Consider the following 19,377-nt stretch of genomic DNA (forward strand, 5'->3'; position numbering starts at 1 on the left):
GCTACAGAACACTGAAGTTTGTTCGAGCGCGCGACGATTGGAGGGTTGATACAAGGGACACTTAAGCTACGGAAATGTGTTCTGTTTTGCAGCATTGGTTCCAAAAATTTGCTTGTCGGTGTGTAAAGTGATGCAGTTCGAATCTACTTTCTGTTCATGATTTATAAAGTACGTCGGGAAATCAGTCAAACTGGATTTTTCACTCATAAACGAAACTCTATAGGGGGACTTTTTTGTTTTGGTGACGACAACGAGACACTAGGACTCTAAAATCTTCCTATACTCTGCACAGGAGCGCAGATGACTGCACCTCCCTCCACAGTTAGAAGTCCTGTAACGCAAAACAAACAAACAAAATCCTCTTCTATCGCTTCATTTGCACGAACGAGATTCAATCTAAGTACTTTCCGAACAATCTCTGTATTCAAAAGTATTGCTTATTTCGACGCAGACGCAGCAGAAAAAAATAATCCATAATACAAAGCAAATAAAAAAGCTTGACCAGTACCCCATATTATTTTTCCAAAACCGAACCCGACCCGCACCAATTAAAAATAAAAATCTTACTTGTACTCGATATTTTTTATTTAGAACCCGAACCTGATCTGAGCTTATCAAGTTCGTTCTCGGGCCAGGCTTCGGGTTCAAATACTCGAAACCAGTCCATCTCTTAATGCCAATTTTTAAGCCCGAATCGTACCCATTTTAAAAGAAAAAAATCATTACCCATACCCGACAAACTTTTTTTTCAGAGCCCAAACCCGACCAGTGCAGTAAAACATCATTTAATTCAAATGAAACCGAATGTCAAACATACTGACGATCACTTTACTGCAGTAAACTTCACACTCTGACACACCCACACAACGTTCGCTGACGTTCAGTTCTGCAATCGGTTCTCTTTAAATCAAAACTCAGTTTAACCACCGTCAGTTGATCTTTAGAGGTAACAAAATATCGCTTTCAATAGTATGAGAGCGGCCTTTAAATGAGGTTTATGTAAACATTCGAATTGTTTCAAGATAATTGATGAAAGACAAACCAGATAGCTGAAATTTCCTCCTTCAGTTATCATTTTTAATACTTTACTCCATTTATAGTTCTATTCATTCGAACTTGCTCACTACCAACAGCGAAGAAAATGACGCATTTAGACTACTTGGCACTTGAAACTGAGCAAGCAAAACTTCAAATGACTAGGTACGATTATTCAACTGACGATGAATTCTGGGAGCTTCACTTGAAAATGACAGCAAAAGTCATATGAATTTGTATCGATATGCTGACGGTCAGTGGCCATAAATTTCATTTTCAACTGATATCATTCGATTGAAAATGAAATTTTACCGAACTGATCTCTACACCTATTCTCGAGCTCGGCATAATGAAATGCCGAATTAGATCGGCAACACGACCATTTTACTGATTTTTCAGGTCACATGTTATTTTCCGAAATTCTTTAAAGTAATATTCTGATATCTTGCTGAAGCGCGTTTTTTGCCAAAGTTTGGCTTAATATTATGCTCAACTTGTCAGAAAAACAACAAATATACCGAAATCAACAAATCCGTTTGCCGAGATTTCGAATAGTATGTTAGCTTTACTGAAACTCGGTGAGGCACTTGTCACCTAATGTCTCTTTTCGGTTTTGTAAAACACCACGTTGCCATTGCTGGTAGAGAACATATAAATTGGATGGAGAAAAGAGAATTTTATATTCCGTGAAAAGAATGCCATGATATTTCCTTTTGGAGTTTAATTTTTTTTTGTGTGCTGCATTAAAATCAACATTAATAAAGCCCCCTTTTTCACAAACAAAGCTTTTGTGATGATTATTTCATACAGTATTAGGCAAATTCTTTTTATATCCGATTGCAGTAAATTGACACTGACCTAACAATCACCTAAATCATTACTCAACGATAAACAAAGTCAAAAGAGTTCGATGAATGAAAGTGCAAAGACGAGAACTGACGCAAAAAAGCATATCCCAGGGACAGTACTCGTACCTACAAACGTTGCCCAATCTGCAAAAGTATTTTGAAAATTGAACTAATGCGGTAAAATTTCAGTTTCGAATGAAATTATTTTGATAAAAATGGGATTTCTAACCTTTCACTGTCAGTGTATTCCAAATCATTCAATTGACTTTCGTGGTCATAACGAAATGCGATCCACTGGATTCATCGTCAATTGAATAGCCATACCTAGTCATTTGAAGTTTCGCTTGCTCCGTTACAAGAGCGAGTGAACCCACCTGTCTTTCTCTATCTCAGCCGACGACAATGAACAAGTTCGAATGAATAGGCATGAACATCAGCTCGATGACAGAAAATTATTCCGACCGGTACAATAAACAAAACGTTACGGTTTCCATTTGAGTTCACAATTATCGCCAGCAAGTGTGAATGAATAATTTTCGACTTTTTGGTATGCATTGAGATGTATTCCAAAGTATTAGAAATGAAGATTAGAAATAAAGCAATAAATTTCAGTGCATTCTGTGATTGACCGTGTTTACCGTTCATTTATCTTGAACTATCTTAATATTCACCAGAAGCTTAATTGATAGGCGCTCTCCCAGTCAATTGAAAGCGATATTTGTTATTCCAAGGAAGAAACTGACGTCGATTTAACTGAGTTTCAATTGACGGTGCAACGCTAGAAGAACTGAGTGTTGTACATTCAGTATGTCAGTGAGCGGTACATGTATTGAGTATGAGGTATAGTACAGTCAACTGATCGGCTGTGTATAGTCGATTTCAATTGAATGAAATTTTACGGCACTGAATTGAACCCCTCTGGAGATGTATATTAACACTTTTCAGGAAACCACCCAAATAAACAGAACGCCTTACACGTGCATTATTCCCCTTGTTTTACAGGGTCCGGCACTCGAAGTGTAACCAATTAAAAAGGCCATAAATTCAGTTTGGAAAATTACTTTTACTTAATTCAAAGTACAAAATGTGTAAAAATAATACAAAATTCAGAATCAATTCACTTTTGCTCGATATGACCACCTTTTGCCTTGACTTGATGACTTGAGAGAGCGAAGGAGTTGCTTCTTTGGCCGAAAGCGGTCAATTTCCGATCATTGTATTTTCTGACGAGAAAATTTTTCCAATTGAGCAATTCGTAAACTCTCAAAACGATAGGGTTTACTTGACCCACCGTTCATACGAGAATTTGAGTCATCGATTGGCCACCAGGAGGCAGCACCCGCAACAGATAATGGTTTGGGCCGCTGTAACCGCAGATGGGTGCTCTCCAATCGTTTTCATCGAGCCTGGCGTCAAGGTAAATGCGACATATTATCGGGAAAGTATTCTGGAGGTTGCTTTGAAGCCGTGGGCAGACAAACATTTCGGTGGCAGACCATGGACGTTTCAGCAGGACTCGGCACCGTCTCACAAAGCTCGAGTGAACCAAGAATGGCTGAAAAACAACGTTCCGAACTTCATCACGTCCACACAATGGCTCTCGAATTCACCAGATGCGAATCCAATGGATTATTCTCTTTGGGTCATTTTGGAGAGCAAAGTCCGAACTAAAAGATACACCAGTCTCGAGGCGCTGAAAAAAGTTATTGTCCACGAGTGGGCCAAAATACCTGCAAGTCACATTCGGCCAAACGAAGCAACTCCTTCGCTCTCTCAAGTCATCAAGTCAAGACAAAAGGTGATCATATCGAGCAAAAGTGAATTGATTCTGAATTTTGTATTATTTTTACACATTTTGTACTTTGAATTAAGTAAAAGTAATTTTCCAAACTGAATTTATGGCCTTTTTAATTGGTTACACTTCGAGTGCCGGACCCTGTAGTTTTATCCAATCAGTTTTGTATCGCAAGTAACCTCATAGCTATCGATTTATGTTCTTTTCTATCGTTCACCAGGTAAAGATTTATAATGTCTCTTTGTTACTTGGGTATCTTGTATAAATGAGAACTCTCGCCAAGATCAGGAATCAGAACAAATTGGCTCAATTGGCACGTTCCTTCGATTATTTGGAGATTTGTGCCTTGCCACAAACATGGAAATAAACTGTAAAGTTGGTGAGGTGATTAAACATATCAAAACAAAAAAAAACAAATCGTTCTACATCCCCGAAAGAATGCTGAAGGATTTGCAGCTGCCAAAATGCACATTTAATAAAACCTTTAACCCACGAAAGGATTTAGAGATTTTTGAAAACAAAAAAACGACACCTTTCTGCATTCCCTGGTGATATTTTATGGGCAGAAGTAAACCCATAACGGATGAAAAACTACCTATTAAAACCTTTTAAGATCAATACAGTAGAGATTCACTCTTTCCCGGAAGAACGATGATTCTACTATAGCTCCTTACTGCATTGGGAGAGAAACGATTAAAATTTTCGGAGCAAATAAGTGTTTTGCAAAAAGCTTTGACTTTACATCTGCTTAGCAGTTCCATATAATCTGCTTGTTTGGCCAGCAATAGACATAACTTTCAAACAGGAACTGTTTTGAGACAAATTTAGGAGAATTTTTTTCCTTTTTGCATAGTCGTTCTGAATGACGGGAACTAATAACCGATATCTCATTATTTTGCATTGACTGAGTGGAAACATATATTGGAGAAGCCAAATGAATGAAAAACTTACAGAAAGGATGATGGAAAATGATACGCTCAGAGACAGGACTCGAAACTGCGTCCGTATGCATTCCGAGCATACGCGCTACCATTAAGCCTTGTGATAGACACAGCTCTAATACACGACTAGGCATGATAAAGCGTACATCGAACATGGTCTACATCCTAGCCGTCTCACGACCGGTACCATACACCCAAACATCATCTCTTGATGTTACTCATTTTTAAATCACTAAACGATATCTTGACCATGAAGCAGTTCGTTTCCAGTTTAATTTTCAAACTGCTTTTGCGTTGAGTACTAATAAAAGATAAAAAACTTCACGATTCCGTTTAACGATCAAAACAAAGAAATCATTATAAACAATTTTTTTTTTTTAGTGATTAAGTATAGTAGTCAATATTTTTTTTTTCTTTTTATGCGATATTCACCTAACCAGTGATCATTTTTGTACCAGAGACTCGGGCGATTCGCATTGTTCAGATGCCTAAGCCCGAATCCTCTGGTAGAAGGTAAAAGTTAGGTTACTAAAAGTTCTCTGCTTGCTTAAATGACCCTCTGTCACGTCTCACCTTTTCGTTCTATATATTCACATCCTTGCTCTCCCTTGAGTACTATCATTCTATAATTTTAACTTTCTGTTTTTACAAAAATGGTCTCTGGTTAGGTGAATGTCGCATAAAAAGAAAAAATTATAAACAATGATGATTAGATTATCCTTCGTATCGTATTAAGGTAGCGCTTCGCCGTGGTCAGGTCGAAGCGAGACAACTCACTGCTTCCTCTTGCTTTGTCGCCGAAATTTCACCCTAAATTGCAAATTTCTCCAATACTAACCCGATTCACGAAAAATCTAAAACATACAATTGTAGGTAAATGATTTTACTATGCATTTGGCGAAAAATATCAGTTAGAAAGTTTTTCTTTCGCGAGATTTCGTGCGAGTTTTGTTAAACATTTTGTTTTATTTTTTCCTTTTCTCGCTATAAACAACTCGCATATGTAGGGATGTGCTACGTTTTCAACAAAGCGTCAAAGCTAGTAACGATGAAAATCATTACTGATTTCTCGTTCTATTGAAACATGAATAGAAATTATTTTACAAAGTAGTAACACTTACTTACATTTTCTACTCATCTATATTCAACGGTTACGCAGAGAGAACGGAAAATGAAAACAAAAGAAATGTTGTTAGCGTCTACCACATGTGGCATTTTGCACACCCCAATGCATGCGTTGACATTGTGTGCGTGCGAAAGAATAAGGAAAACTCATTTATTTTTATAACTCGCACGAAATCTTTCGATAAAAACGTTTATCAGGCACAATTTATATACGAATCGATAGAAAAATTAATTATCTAGAATCGTATGTTCTTGGAATTTCCGTTTTCTTTCCCGTTTTCTCACAATTTTGGGTAAAGTGCGTGAAACCCCGGGATAGGCAGCGAACTCCCGTGACCACGGCGAAGCGCTACCTTAAGACACAGTTCACTTTTTTGATGAAGGAGCTGGTGTACCGAAGAGCGGCAAAAAGACACAATAAAATCATATATCAGCAGTGGCGTCTCTTGACGACATTTACGGGTTGTGCATTGCTTATGTGGTATGAAATCAGTTGTAGCGATTGAGAAATGAATATTCGTTTGTGTTATTCAATACAATGAAATATTGATATACTTTTGACTGGGATTAAACTTATGTCGTATCATCGACACAATAGAAGCATGTGGCGCTTCTATTGTATCGATGATACAACATAAGTTTGGCGGCGTTTTGAAGTTGCAACTGAAACAGCAATTTGTTTTCAACTGCCATACGCATAGGCCACTGAAGCCCCTCCTGAAGGTATGCATACAAGTTCTCATAGAGCTAAACGTGACAGAGAGAACAACACATCTTAGAGCTGAGCTGAGTAATTTGTTCTTTTCTTGAATCTGTGCAGTAACTCATTTGTACGGAAAAAATACACTAAAACAGTGACAAGAGATACTTGAAATTTTGTGGAATTGCTGTGGATAAAATCGCTCATAATTTTATATTCGGTATCATCCAACCTGCTTTCATCGAATAAATTGAGAATCTAAAAAACAATTTCACTGAATTTTACCGGTTTTGCAGTGCACGAGATGCACATGAGGACGAGACGCCACTGTATATCAGTATTCAGCTAGAGGGCAGAAGGCAAATTAGATTGATGATTATGTATGGAGTGTTCTCTTGGGAGACGATGTCACAGGAGTTCGACAGAGAATTGAACCACAAAGTGAGATTCTGTAAGGTTGTTTTCTGAGTTGTGCTTCACAGTCAGAGTAGTTCAATCATTAAAAAAAATCGATTTTCCCAGATAAGAGAAACGCGGGGCGGGTTCAAGTACTGTCCCTTTTTTCACAAGTTTTGGTTTCCACTATTTTTCATTTTTTTTCTGAAAAAAGTTATTTATTGTTCTTTTCCTGCAATTTGTGATTTTTTACTATAATCTTTAAGACATTTGTACATTTCGGTTATATTGCTTTCAGTAAGTAAAAGTTCTTTTAAAAAAATCATTAATATCAGATGTAACATAACGTTGTAAGTAAAAACTAAAGATGGAATGCATATTTGCTCGTGTTTTTCAATACAATGAAATAATGATATACTTTCGGATGGGATTTTTTTTTGAAGTTATTACATATTATCGATACAATAGAAGAATTCCGCGCTCTGCAAATCTGTCAATAACTTCAGCTTTAAAACCACTGCGGCATTGCAACTAAGATATAAATTTGTTTTCAACTGCCACTCCTGAAACCATACAAGTTCTCGCAGGTCCAAACGAGACTAAGAGAACAACAAATCTAAGAGCTGAGTTATTCCTTCTCTTCTTTAATCTGTGCAGTAACTCATGTACACGAAAAGGGATAAATAAAATAATTGAATGCGGATAAGGATGCATTTTATCCCTTCAATTTGACCGGTTGAGCAGCAGTGCACGAGGTGCACATGAGGACGAGACTCAACTGTATTTGAGATACATAGTAAAATTGAATGAAAGAATTTTTTGGATTTTTTCTTAGTTGCGCTCAGTCAAAAGCCAGAACTGATCGAAAGGCATTTCGCTGAAAGCCATTTTGCCGAATGACTTATTCAACCTAAAACTTATTTGCCGAACAAGTTATTTTGATGAAAATCTTATGCAGTACATGCCCAACTATTTTCCTGGACCAATGGACTAGGACTCCAGGGCAAATATAGATGATTGAGAGAGCGATAAATTAAGAGTTCCATCAATGAGCCCGTCGCACAAATCCGATTTTAGTTAACTCGTTTTCTCCGGTTTACCCAAACCTACACACTTCGGAAAAAACCCTGTAATTTTACATTTTACAAGATGCACATAAATTAAGGAACGCAGTTCACCCAAATTTTCGTACAAGAGCATTTTATATTATGTGGAAAAATCCATGACATGAAATTCATTGAATGATAGCGACCCGACGCTGACTTGAACCGAATGAATCAGATAATTCGACTGAGCCACAGAAGCCCACATCTGTTTGACTGGTAAATGGTGCATATAAATTCACACAGTCGCTCTTGTTAGCCAAATGCAAATTATAGTCGAAACCACACACTTAAAAAAATCCCTGTGATTTCACATCTTATTAGCGTCGTAGTGGAGCGTCGTAGTTCACTCATATTTACGTGGAAGAACATTTAATATTGTGTCTAAAATTCCATGACATAGATTCGTTGAAATAAAAAATAAGAATGCTGATAGCAACCACCGCGACTTGAACCGAGAATCATTGGATCGCAAGTACCTCTGTTAATCGGCTGAGCCACAGAAGCATACATCTGCTTGGTTGGTAAAAGGTGCATTTAAATTCATACAGTCGCACCTGCTAGCAGAATGCAAGTTACAGTCGAAACCAGTAAAATTCAAGCTAATCTAACATTGAGTCATTATAAATGAAATTTTCCGTCATTTGACAAATTAGGTCTTTATGAATTACACCGTATGAGGAATTAAGTCACCTGTATCATTCAAATTTTTTTGAAGTGCAGTAAAATTAATGCTAATGAAATTTTCCCTCATTTGACAAATTAGGATTTTATTAATTGCATCGTATCAGGAATGATGATTCGTCAACATGACTCTTTTGGCGAATCAACCTTCGGAGAAATGACACTTCTATGAAACGGCTGTAAACCTTCTCCCAGACTCGCTTCAAGCTCAGAAAGCCGAAACTACATCACTTTACTCCTTTGCTCTTCTATTGCTTCGGTACTTGAAACTGCTAAACAGTATTCTCAAATACAAATCATTATCGAAGACGGTGATGTCAAATTTAAGAAACACTCATGCATAATAACTTTCGAATGATGCAACTGATGAGAAAATTAAAACAACATCGAACAATATTCTACTTAAGAAAGAACAGAATCGGTAACATTTACTACTCTCTGAACCAAACGAGGCAGAGTCTAACAAAGCCAAACACGCACACACACCTGCGCTGGATCGTCCCCAGTGACTACTGCCGGATTGACTCGGTAGGGAACCGGTGGCACCGGGGCCTCCTCCTCCTCCACCGCCACTACCTTTTTTGCCAGCTTTGCTCATTTTGGGCGAGCCCCGTGGTGGCACAGGAGGCGGCACACTCGCTTTCACGATAGTAGTTTTCTTCTTCAGCGGGGGCATAGTGGGAGTGGTTCCACTGACACCGGTAGTAGTAGTAGTAGTAGTAGTAGCAGTAGCACCCATTCGTGTTCCTGTTCCCTTGGTAGGACCACCGCTTGAGTTCACCTGGGCTACCGTCATATTGGCAGCCGTCCCGTTACTGCCGGAACTGGTGGTCAGCGAAATGGCCGTCTGTACACTGGACGAGGCGTCCAGGTCTGGATATATGCGGGGTTGCCGGTTTTTTTTTTTTTTCGGAACGCGATTAGTGAAATGTTAGCGAGAGTAAAATATTGATGCGATGACAGAAAGCGTTTCCATTCCCAGAAATCGTAGCATGGAAAATGTAAACGGGGTTCAATGAGATTTGGGTTAAAGTTGGAAATTATTGCTGCAAGTTAGTAAAAGCAAACTACATTTTCTTTTCAAACACGAGGCAGAACCGGTGATGTGGTAAATGTGACTGAAAAAACTTACTGTTCAGAATTGAAGCAACATGTGCCGTAGCCGTAATATGGCTAAATTGTTATACAGTTACTTCGATTTTTGTAAGACGCCATTTTATGATATCATACCTTACGACTACTTTTTCGAGAGTCCCTATGCAAAAATTATTTCAGTCTAATTTCTGCTATTTGTTGCAAAACGCAAACGGGTTGTTCGATCATTATAGTGAATTCAACAAAGTAAATAAATAAATGAAAAACTCTTCAATTGATAAATTCAGTCTGAAAAAAATGAAGCTTTATTTTCTGAAGAAATCTCCGCTGAGCTAATAAACAGTTTTGAAAATAAAACCATTATAACCATAGTCTATTGGAAACTAGAAAATGATTGATGTATGAAATATCAAATATAAAATCCTGCGATTAAAGTTATCCCATAGACAGGACTCAAGCCATCAACCTCCTTCAACCAGGAGAAATCGTTCTACCAAGTTAACTCTTCGGGATGTGACTTAGAAATCAACCCGATTGAACAGAACTACGTGCATGTTCAGACCGGGGTTATTATTTTTTTTTATTTAAAAGATATTTTTTGTTCAGGCCTATTTGCGTACAAGCTTTACGTGGCCGATTGAGCCGATTTTTTAAATAAAAATTTTTTTTTGAGTTGGATCTCGTTGTCACCCTTTTTCTAGGGGGAGAGGAGCTTCCGTTTCCCTTCTGCGAGGATTGAGGGGCACTTCGTTCGTGGTTCGTCTCGTCATCCATTGCCGCATTGATGGTATTGTTGTCGATTTCCGTCTTCTTTTCGATGCTAGTTGCTGTAGATGCACCTTGTTGTATATTGGTTGCAATTGCTGGTTGGTTGGAGGCTGAGTTGTTAACTGCAGCTGGTGTACTTTGTTCTATAGGGGATGATGATGGATTCGTTGAAGGGGATGCTTCATTGTTGTTGGTGGCTGTCACAGGTGTACTGGGGTTGCTTAGGGTTTGTGTGAAGGAAGCACCGTTGTCCCTTGGTGTAGTTGTCTCCTTGTCCAGTTTATTACATGGATTACCGTAGTGAACAGCTTTTTGGCAATATTGACATGTGGCCATCTGATTGTCATAGGTTACAAGTGATTTGCACGGTATTCTTGTATCCTGACCAAATGTCACATAAGAAGGTATAGGCCTCCTCAAGCGCATGCGTAACAAACGTACGCCATTTAGAATACCGGGGAAAAAATTCTTCCACTTTTCTTTTTCGATAGAGAGAATCTCCCCGTATTGGGACATGGTATGGCGAATATAAGGATCGATGACGCTTGAGGGAAGATCATGCACACGCACTTCTATAGCACTATCTTCCATATATACTGGAATGTTGTACCTGATATTTCCATGCTCCACATAGTGCACATTATTGTTGTCTTTAGCGAATTGAATTGCATCCCACTCTTAAAAGAACTGGATATAAACAACATTATTGGTCTTATTGCATTGAAGTAAATGCACACGTTTAATGTCAAGATGCATTTGCTCCTTAAGCAAACCTTCAAGTTCTCGTATCGAAGGTCGAATTTTGCACTGTCTGAATAATTGTATTGTTTCGTACCGGCGGTAGCTTTTGTTCGTTAGGTTCACTCATTTTCGAGGTCTATTGTTCACTACACAATACTGTACTTGGTTTCTTCTGTCCCGAACGTAAGCGGTTTTGTTTTATCGACTGACTTGGATGAGATGTGAAGCCGAACTGATGCTTAGATACTTCCCATTTCATAAAGTCCCAAACACGGCGACTTTTTTTCATTTTTGAATACGTTGATCAACGTTTAAAACGGTTGCTTAAGCTATTTTGTCATTGCTGAAAATAAAACAAACTTTATTTCAGAGAAATATTAATTTTCCAGCATGGGACCAATAATATGGCCAGGGACTGTATGGTGCCAACGGTGAAAACCAGTTCTCCGTACAGAGCCTCGTAGGCATCATTGGGAGTTCGATATACTATACTCAAGGTGTGCAAGTATATAATGTCATTTTGCTGTCAACGGATAATATCAGGAAAACAGCCAACACCAAGTGCAAGAATCGTTTAAAAAAAATTAGGTGTGTTGTGGAATTAGAAGGGAGTAGTATACTTCTAACTTCTACAGCTCGGCGAAACATTCAATACCATCAGTTACCGTCAACAGATGACAGCTTATAAATCGATAAACGACCAGAACGGCCAAAAACAATTCCTGCACTTGGTTGGCAACTCCAACAATACCCTTCGTGTTCACCAGAGGATATACGAATGGTTCGATGAATGAATGAATGTCCATGAAAGGTAATAGTACCTATCAATTGCCCAATATGTGTTGAAATCGTTCTTGAGTACTCGATTATTCGCGATGAAAAAACGACATTTTAATAGTAATAAATTATGAGTATTGGATCAAGACCAAGCTTCGTTGATTTTTAACTTGAAAATTACAAAAAAGAAAAGCAGTTTTACAAAGGCCCTTTCGCTAAATTTATCATCATTAGGCATGACATATTATGATATCAAAATATGGCGTCTTACACGAATTGAAATAACTGCGCACAGTTGAAATAATAAAATCATTTATGCTACATGCAAACATACTGTAGAAGAATTGTGTTCCATTGACCACCTAAACCCATCCGGTTCTGCCCCGTTTTTTCCGTACTATCCCTCCGTAACTCACCTGACTTTGGTGTTCCGGTTGTGTGCTGGTTAAAATGTGTCTGTGTTGGGTGGAACTGAGACTGTTGTTGGTGCTGTTGCTGCTGCTGTTGCTGCTGCTGCTGATGGTGGTGATGATGCTGGTGGGAACTGCCTGCGACAGCTGTGTTACGAACCGTCGTGGTAGAGCGAAAGGAAAACAATCGACTATTAGTACCATGGTTGATAGAATCATTTCGTGGATGGATTGAACGAGAGAAGCATCTGGCTCACAGATTAGGATATCACGGAAAGAAAACAAATTAGATGATCGGAGAAAATAGATTAGATGAAAATTTTTTTTAATGTTGTTCGATGGACACAAACATCCGTGCAAATTTAGTAAGAAGTGAGTGTGAGCTCGATCGAGATCAGAGAAGAAATTTTTTTTGTAGAATAATAATAGACTGATAAAGATCGACAAAATACAAAACGTGTCATATTCGTTTATAACGCACAGATGGGCAGTGTACAAAACAAAAACATCGAAAAACACAACCAAAAACCCTTTAAAACCAAACACCAAACCGAAGACTCGACAAAAAAAACAAAATAATCAAACCGATACTTCGATACACTTACGCTGACTATCAGTTTCTTCATTTTTGGCTCTCTGTGCTGCTTTCGAAAGGCTTTTTCTCTTAGACGGCGAATGTTTTAGCGCTGAAGAGGCAAATATATTGGTTGGAGCGAGAGTTTCAAAATGGTTTCGAATGGTGCGGGCAGTTGAGGCAGTTTTGTTTCGGGATTGATCAGGATTGAAAATAAATGAAAAAGAGAAGAAAAACAAAAAAATCATTTTAAAACATTTGGACAAACGGGGTCCATTTGCTCGGGTAGGACAGGAAACTGAAAACAAAAGCGTTCCTTGCTCGGTGTCGGTGTAAAAAAAAAGAAAAACCAAGGTGTTAGAGAATTTTAAAATAAAAACACTGTTTGTTGTCAAGCAAACCGCCGAACGAAACGCTTGTGTTCGATGGAGAAAATTAAAACCTGTACAATTACATTTCGAGACCGAGTGCAATCCTGTTGCATCAGAATGGAACGCAAACCAAGTAATCACTCGAGTTTCATTCAGGTTGGAACAATGGAAATATTACAAACTATGCGTAACTTAAGCTCTAAAATACGAGGCAACTCCGATGGTGGCACATCGGAAAATTAAACAAAATAGTGTGGATTGAAAAGAAACAGGTTCGGGTGTTTCAAAATGTGGCAACATAATAAACTTTACAGGTTAAAGCGCTCAATTTTCTCAAGCACCATCGAGGATCAGGCAGATGGAAATATTTCGCCTAACAATCAGTGATTCTATTTGCACAATATGTACACAATATCCGCTAAGTCGTGTTTGAACTATTTCGAAAACCATTCCATTGCACAATAAATATAAAAGCAACCAGCAGCGTGCCTTGCTTATCCTAGAAAATACTGCTAAACCAAGATCCTAAGGATCTTCATCTATGGAAATCGTTTCGAATTTCCACCGGTTTCCTTTTTCTCAAACCATTTGAACTTAGATCAACCAATCATGAACGAAATTAAATACTTTAATACAAAAAATCAAACTTATATACAGCAATCATCTCGCAATAGAAACAGTAATGGAAAAGACCCAACTAATATTTGTAGTAAACAGCGAAAAGTAACTCAAAACTCAACAGTCAAGCCGTGGCAATAGCAATAGCAATTGTAGCACAGGGTAATAGGCAAGCAAGAGAAAATCACACACACACATCAAATCAATCCATAAAAACGGGCGGTAGCGCAAACTCTAGCAACAAATCTGGGTGAACTCATAGAAACTTAAAGATTGATCATATTGAAATGCAAGTATAGGATTTTTTTTGTAGTATCTACTCCAGTTAGAGCACAATGACAGTGGAAAATAAAGTCAGATAGTTTAGTCAATACGCCAAATCCATTCCCAAGAATGCTAGCGAAGGTTCGCCAGTCTTGCAAGCAGTAAAGCAAAGTAATTACAGAAGGTTAGAAAGTTGTTAGATTACCTATGTAGCTGGTGACCAACGTGCGAAATTTTCTATGATTGCCTTTGATCTCGGGAAGATCCACTGGGTAGGTTTGTTTTGTTTGCAAATGTTTTGTTTTTTTTTTTATTTTGTATATTGGTAATTGGTATTTTCGATTTTGCATTATGAGTGCAAATTGTTTATGTGTTTTATACAATATCGATCATTGAATGCAGCATGTATGCGAAGAGAAAGAGAGAAAAATGGAGAGAGAAAAAGAGAGAGAGTACAGTGGATTGTCAACCATATTGCATTCGTTGAGAAGCGTTCAAACGAAGTGATTATCCGTAACCCGCGGTGATATAGCTTCTAAAAGAGATACCAATAACCCGAAACAAAGGCACACAAAATTAGTGATCCTCTAGAGTTTCTCAATTCTGTTTGATAACAGAAAATGTGAGGAGTTATATTCAATATTATAGCTTCCACAAATTTTTGATGCTCCTTACACAACGTTACTCCCAGCTCCACGGATTCACAGTTTCCGTTTGTACATTTTCGAATTAAACTTTAAAACATAGTACAAAACAACTTGAACGAATGGTGGAATCCTATCACTGTTCGTTTCGAAAATTATAGCTTCCTGCTGGTCGTTTAACCGTTCAACATGGACCGCTAAGCAGTAGTAAAAGTTCACTTCACTCAAGCGTCACAATTTTGACTATGGTGCCGAAGCGTAATGTCTGTTCTGACGTATCGGATGAAACAAAATTTGCAACTAACCAGTTGCAGACAGATAGTATACTTTTAGGGGTTTTGGTTGCTCTTAACCGCTTTGTACTAAGATTCACATAAACCGGCGCAATAGTTAAATTGTGACGGGTAGTGCAAATATGGTGCAATGACAGTGGAGTACCGTTAGTTCTACAAACCCTCCATCCGCGAAATTGTCCTCTGTTTATGCCTATGAAAAACTGCTAGGCTATTATGAAGAAAAACCCGAAGGTAAAAATTATCAAAACAGCAGCTCAGATGAATAATTTGTGAAAAATCACAAAACTCGGAACGAGACCGTTGTGCGCTGCATAATGGGTCATATGAAGTGAAAATGTCTGATTCGATTCGTTTTTTTTTTGTAAAACTTAAGGAAATGTGTGAAGTTAAGTGAAACTTTCCCCGCTTAACCCGCTTTCGAATTCGTCAATACAAATCCCAAATAGCCCAAATTCATGTTGTTTCCACTACGATGTGGGTCATGCTATTTAAATTAAAAATTCGTTTGGATGAAAAATATGAAAATATTATTATAAACCCTTGGTTTAAACTGATTGTTATAAGTTAGGACAATAAGGGTTATGTTTACAACAGTTGATCATTTAAAATACAAATATGAAAACTATTCAGCGTCCGAAATCAAAGACACCTGCGAACACAGATTACTGCATCATATGTAGATTATTGTATTACCGTCTATCCAAAGCATTGATTAAAGAACCCCCTCGAAGGAAACCTGTGTCCAGTGTTTTAGTAAAAGTAAAAGTACAACAATACTTAATCCATATTAGCGGAGACAATCAATTACGATTAGCCGATAATCACTGGATATACAGAAACAGCTTATTAGCACTACATACAACCGGTTGAACGGTACTTACGAGATGGAATCTTCTTGAAAACGGTCTTCGCCATAAAGTCCTGAAAGCGTTGTGCATAGAACGAGGGCCGGTGTACCGATACGGTATCCTAAAAAAAAACACACAGAATTAATGCATCGAAATTCTAGATAAGGAGTGTATCGAAAAAAAGCTATCCACATACATTTGTGTTGTACCATGCATTTGTGATGGTTTTTTTATGCTCAGATCACAGCATGTTGTGCGTTTGGCTGTCAGCTTTTGTTTGTTTACTTGTTTGTGCGGTTGAAATTCTGCGTTTTCAAAATGTCGCGTATTGAAAAGGAAGTGAAAATTAAGCTTCCGGACACACGGCTAAGTGAGAAGGGTATGACTATGCGAAAATTGGCAAAGCGGTTTGGAATTCATCATGCCAGTGTTAAAACCATCATTAATAAGTTTGGGGAACACTGTTCTTTGGATGAGCTACCAGGAAGAGACAGAAACCCCGGTTCTTCCAACCCGAAATTGGACCAAAAAGTGTCATCTCTAATCATGAAGAACAAATCAATGTCAATACGTGATTTGGCCAGAAAAGTAGAAACGAGTGTCGGAATGATCCAGCGTATCAAGAGGCGAAATCACCTGAAGACCTACAAGAAGCAGAAAATCTCTAAACAAAGTGTAGAACAAAAGAAGCGAGCAGCAACAAGGGCACGGAAATTGTATTCGCGTCTTCTGCAGTGTCCGGATGCATGCGTTTTGATGGACGATGAGACTTATGTAAAGGAGGATTAAAAAATCTTTCCAGGTCCACAATACTTTACTGTCGTCATTGGGGAGGATGTGAGCGTGGAGAAATTCGGTCGAAAGGTACTGGTATGGCAAGCAATATGTTCCTGTGGTTCGAAGTCAACCATTTTTTACACTACCGGAACTATAAATGCAGAAATCTATCGATCTTAGTGTCTCCAGAAGAGATTGCTGCCTTTATATAAGAAGCATAGTACACCTCCACTGTTTTGGCCGGATTTAGCGTCGGCTCACTATGCCAAAATCACTCTGCGGAAAAGGGCTTAAATTTCGTTGAAAAAAATATCAATCCACCAAATTGCCCTCAGCTTCGATCCATCGGACGTTACTGGGCAATCCTGAAGAGGGTCTTCAAGAACACTGGCAAGTCAGCTGGGAACATGCAGGAGTTCAAAAAATTTGGACTCTAGCATCCAAAAAGAGCGATGCAACATTTGTCCGGAACTTGATGAAGAGCGTTCGATCAAAAGTTCGAAAATTTGTGACGGAATAACTTAAATTTCATCCGGTTTTTTTATTATGCTCAAGTTTAACCTCGTACAATAAAGGATCAATTTTTAGTTTGCATAAAACATCGTTTTTTATCATAATTTGAAAGAAAAATTGGTGGATAGCTTATTTTCGATACACTGCTTAGGATGTTTGTTTATTACTTGAAGCTAACATTCGAATTGGTGGAATCAAAAAGCTCTTAACGTCGCAAAAGCGAAATTTGACGCTAAAAAACGTAATATTTATAATCACCAATCGATTTTACTTCATTCGTTGAAACCTTGGAATTCTAATACGGATAAGATCGAATCGATTCGCCATCTACAACAAAGGCTATAGCAGGATGAGCATGTGAAATCTGCCCCCAAAGGGAATATACCACATTCGAAAGGTCATAGACTGGAAACAATTTTCTCAAAGTTTCAACCCTTAAACTGCCATATTGACGGAGCTGGGGTGGTTCTATTGATTTTTATTCTATTTAATCTTTGAAGAAACCGCTTCAACGAAAAATTTGAAAAAAAAAATCAGGTATATTTAAGGCATTATGAGGAAGGTTCACATTTTTTTTTCAAAACTTTTGAAGATGTATCACTTCCATTAAAAATACTTGAAAATTTTGAAACACATTTTTTACCTCTTCCAATTTTTGCACCACCCTGGATTTTTTAGTGATAAATAATGAATTTTTGGACATGTTAAAATGGTAGATTTTCATACTTTTTAAAAAATGTGGACGATCACAATATTTGATTTTTTCTAAAAAAAATAAATAACAGTCGACCATGCGTCCCCATCTAGTTCTGTTAGAAGAAAGCGCATGGTGCTTTGTTCTAATCGTTTATGCAACTCAAGCGCAGGGCTTACAAATCGAAGTAACGAAAAGGATGAAATGAGTTTCAACATTTGCATAATACATACACGATCCTACTTCGGGTACAACCTAGAAAGCTACAAAACAAGAACTTACTGGTATGTGGTTCATATATGAATGGTGAACGTCGCGAGTATCACATATATGAAATTCGGTTACGGCAGTAAAGAACTAGAGAGGGTGTCAGTTTTTATGTGTTGCTGATGGATATAATGAAAAAAAGAATGAAAATTTCGTTACAGTTTCAAAAGTGACTGTATATAATTCGATAATTCGATAGTGTTTCATGAAATGGTCAAATCGTTTCGCACTGTGAGGTCTCGTACAATGCGGTTTCTTTTTTGCCAGCTCTGTACATTTCACAAAATGCATATCGGGTTGAAACAACAGCGAATTGAATTTCTTTATATTGGTGTCAAACAGAAGTGGCCATTGATGAAGGTTGGAATCGATTACTTAACTGTATATTTTATTTAAATAGGAAATGGGATGAAAAATGTTATAAAAATACTAGCGGACCCCTGCACACTTCGTAGCGCAATAATATTAGATTGGATGTAGAAAATCAAAACTACTTATCAATTTTAATGATTATTGAAGAAAAATATCATTATAATGCTCTATGATAGTGGCCCCAACCATTTTATATCGCGGACAACAGGACAAAATATATAAAACTGATGGTTTGCTGAAACGCAAACAGGCAGCGTACAATTTACCATCTGAAAAAAAACTCTTAATTCAGGCTACAGACTCATAACGATTGCCACGCTACCAACTCCTAGCGATTATTGACGGTAACAGAAAAGTTAAACTAGAGAAAATGATGTTCAAATTGAAATGACATAGCAGTGGGCATCATTGGAATGCGTGGAATGAAAACTTTTTCTTCTTCTAATTTGCCATTCAAAATTGTTGTCTCGACAACATTTGCGATTAACTTTTGAACTTTTAACTTTTTTCTGTACTCGTTCCTCTATTGTCTGCACTTTATGTTGAACTTTGTTTGCTTGTTTCTGTAATTTGTGTGTTTGTTCCTGTACTTTCTGTGCTTGTTTCAGAATTTGTCCCTGTACGTTCTATACCTGCTCACGTTGGAATAATCGAACGACCCTCATGGTTGCTCGAGATTAGTGAAGTAGAATGGTAGAGTGTTCTGTAAAAATGAATCATT

General features: G+C 37.8%; 1 protein-coding gene across 20 annotated transcripts in view; it reads right to left on the bottom strand.

Moving 5' to 3' along the window:
• The window catches only part of LOC131431008 (phosphatidylinositol 4-phosphate 5-kinase type-1 alpha), a 166,265-nt gene that overhangs the window by 27,404 nt on the left and 119,484 nt on the right, over positions 1-19,377 (bottom strand). For 16 of the 20 annotated variants that reach the window (XR_009229626.1, XR_009229627.1, XM_058596379.1 and 13 more), the window contains 5 exons: positions 16,067-16,154; positions 14,451-14,513; positions 13,024-13,104; positions 12,425-12,565; positions 9,114-9,500 (listed from right to left, as the gene is read on the bottom strand). Coding sequence is in view for 18 of the 20 variants with exons in the window: in XM_058596379.1 (XP_058452362.1) it covers positions 9,114-9,500; positions 12,425-12,565; positions 13,024-13,104; positions 14,451-14,513; positions 16,067-16,154 (760 nt within the window). In the remaining 2 variants the exon portion in view is untranslated. The remainder of the gene's footprint in view (positions 1-9,113; positions 9,501-12,424; positions 12,566-13,023; positions 13,105-14,450; positions 14,514-16,066; positions 16,155-19,377) is intronic. The other 4 variants (XM_058596384.1, XM_058596374.1, XM_058596376.1 and 1 more) reach the window with 4 other exon arrangements.

Source organism: Malaya genurostris, chromosome 2 (genome assembly GCF_030247185.1).
Source record: "Malaya genurostris strain Urasoe2022 chromosome 2, Malgen_1.1, whole genome shotgun sequence".
Taxonomy (NCBI): Eukaryota; Metazoa; Arthropoda; class Insecta; order Diptera; family Culicidae; genus Malaya; species Malaya genurostris.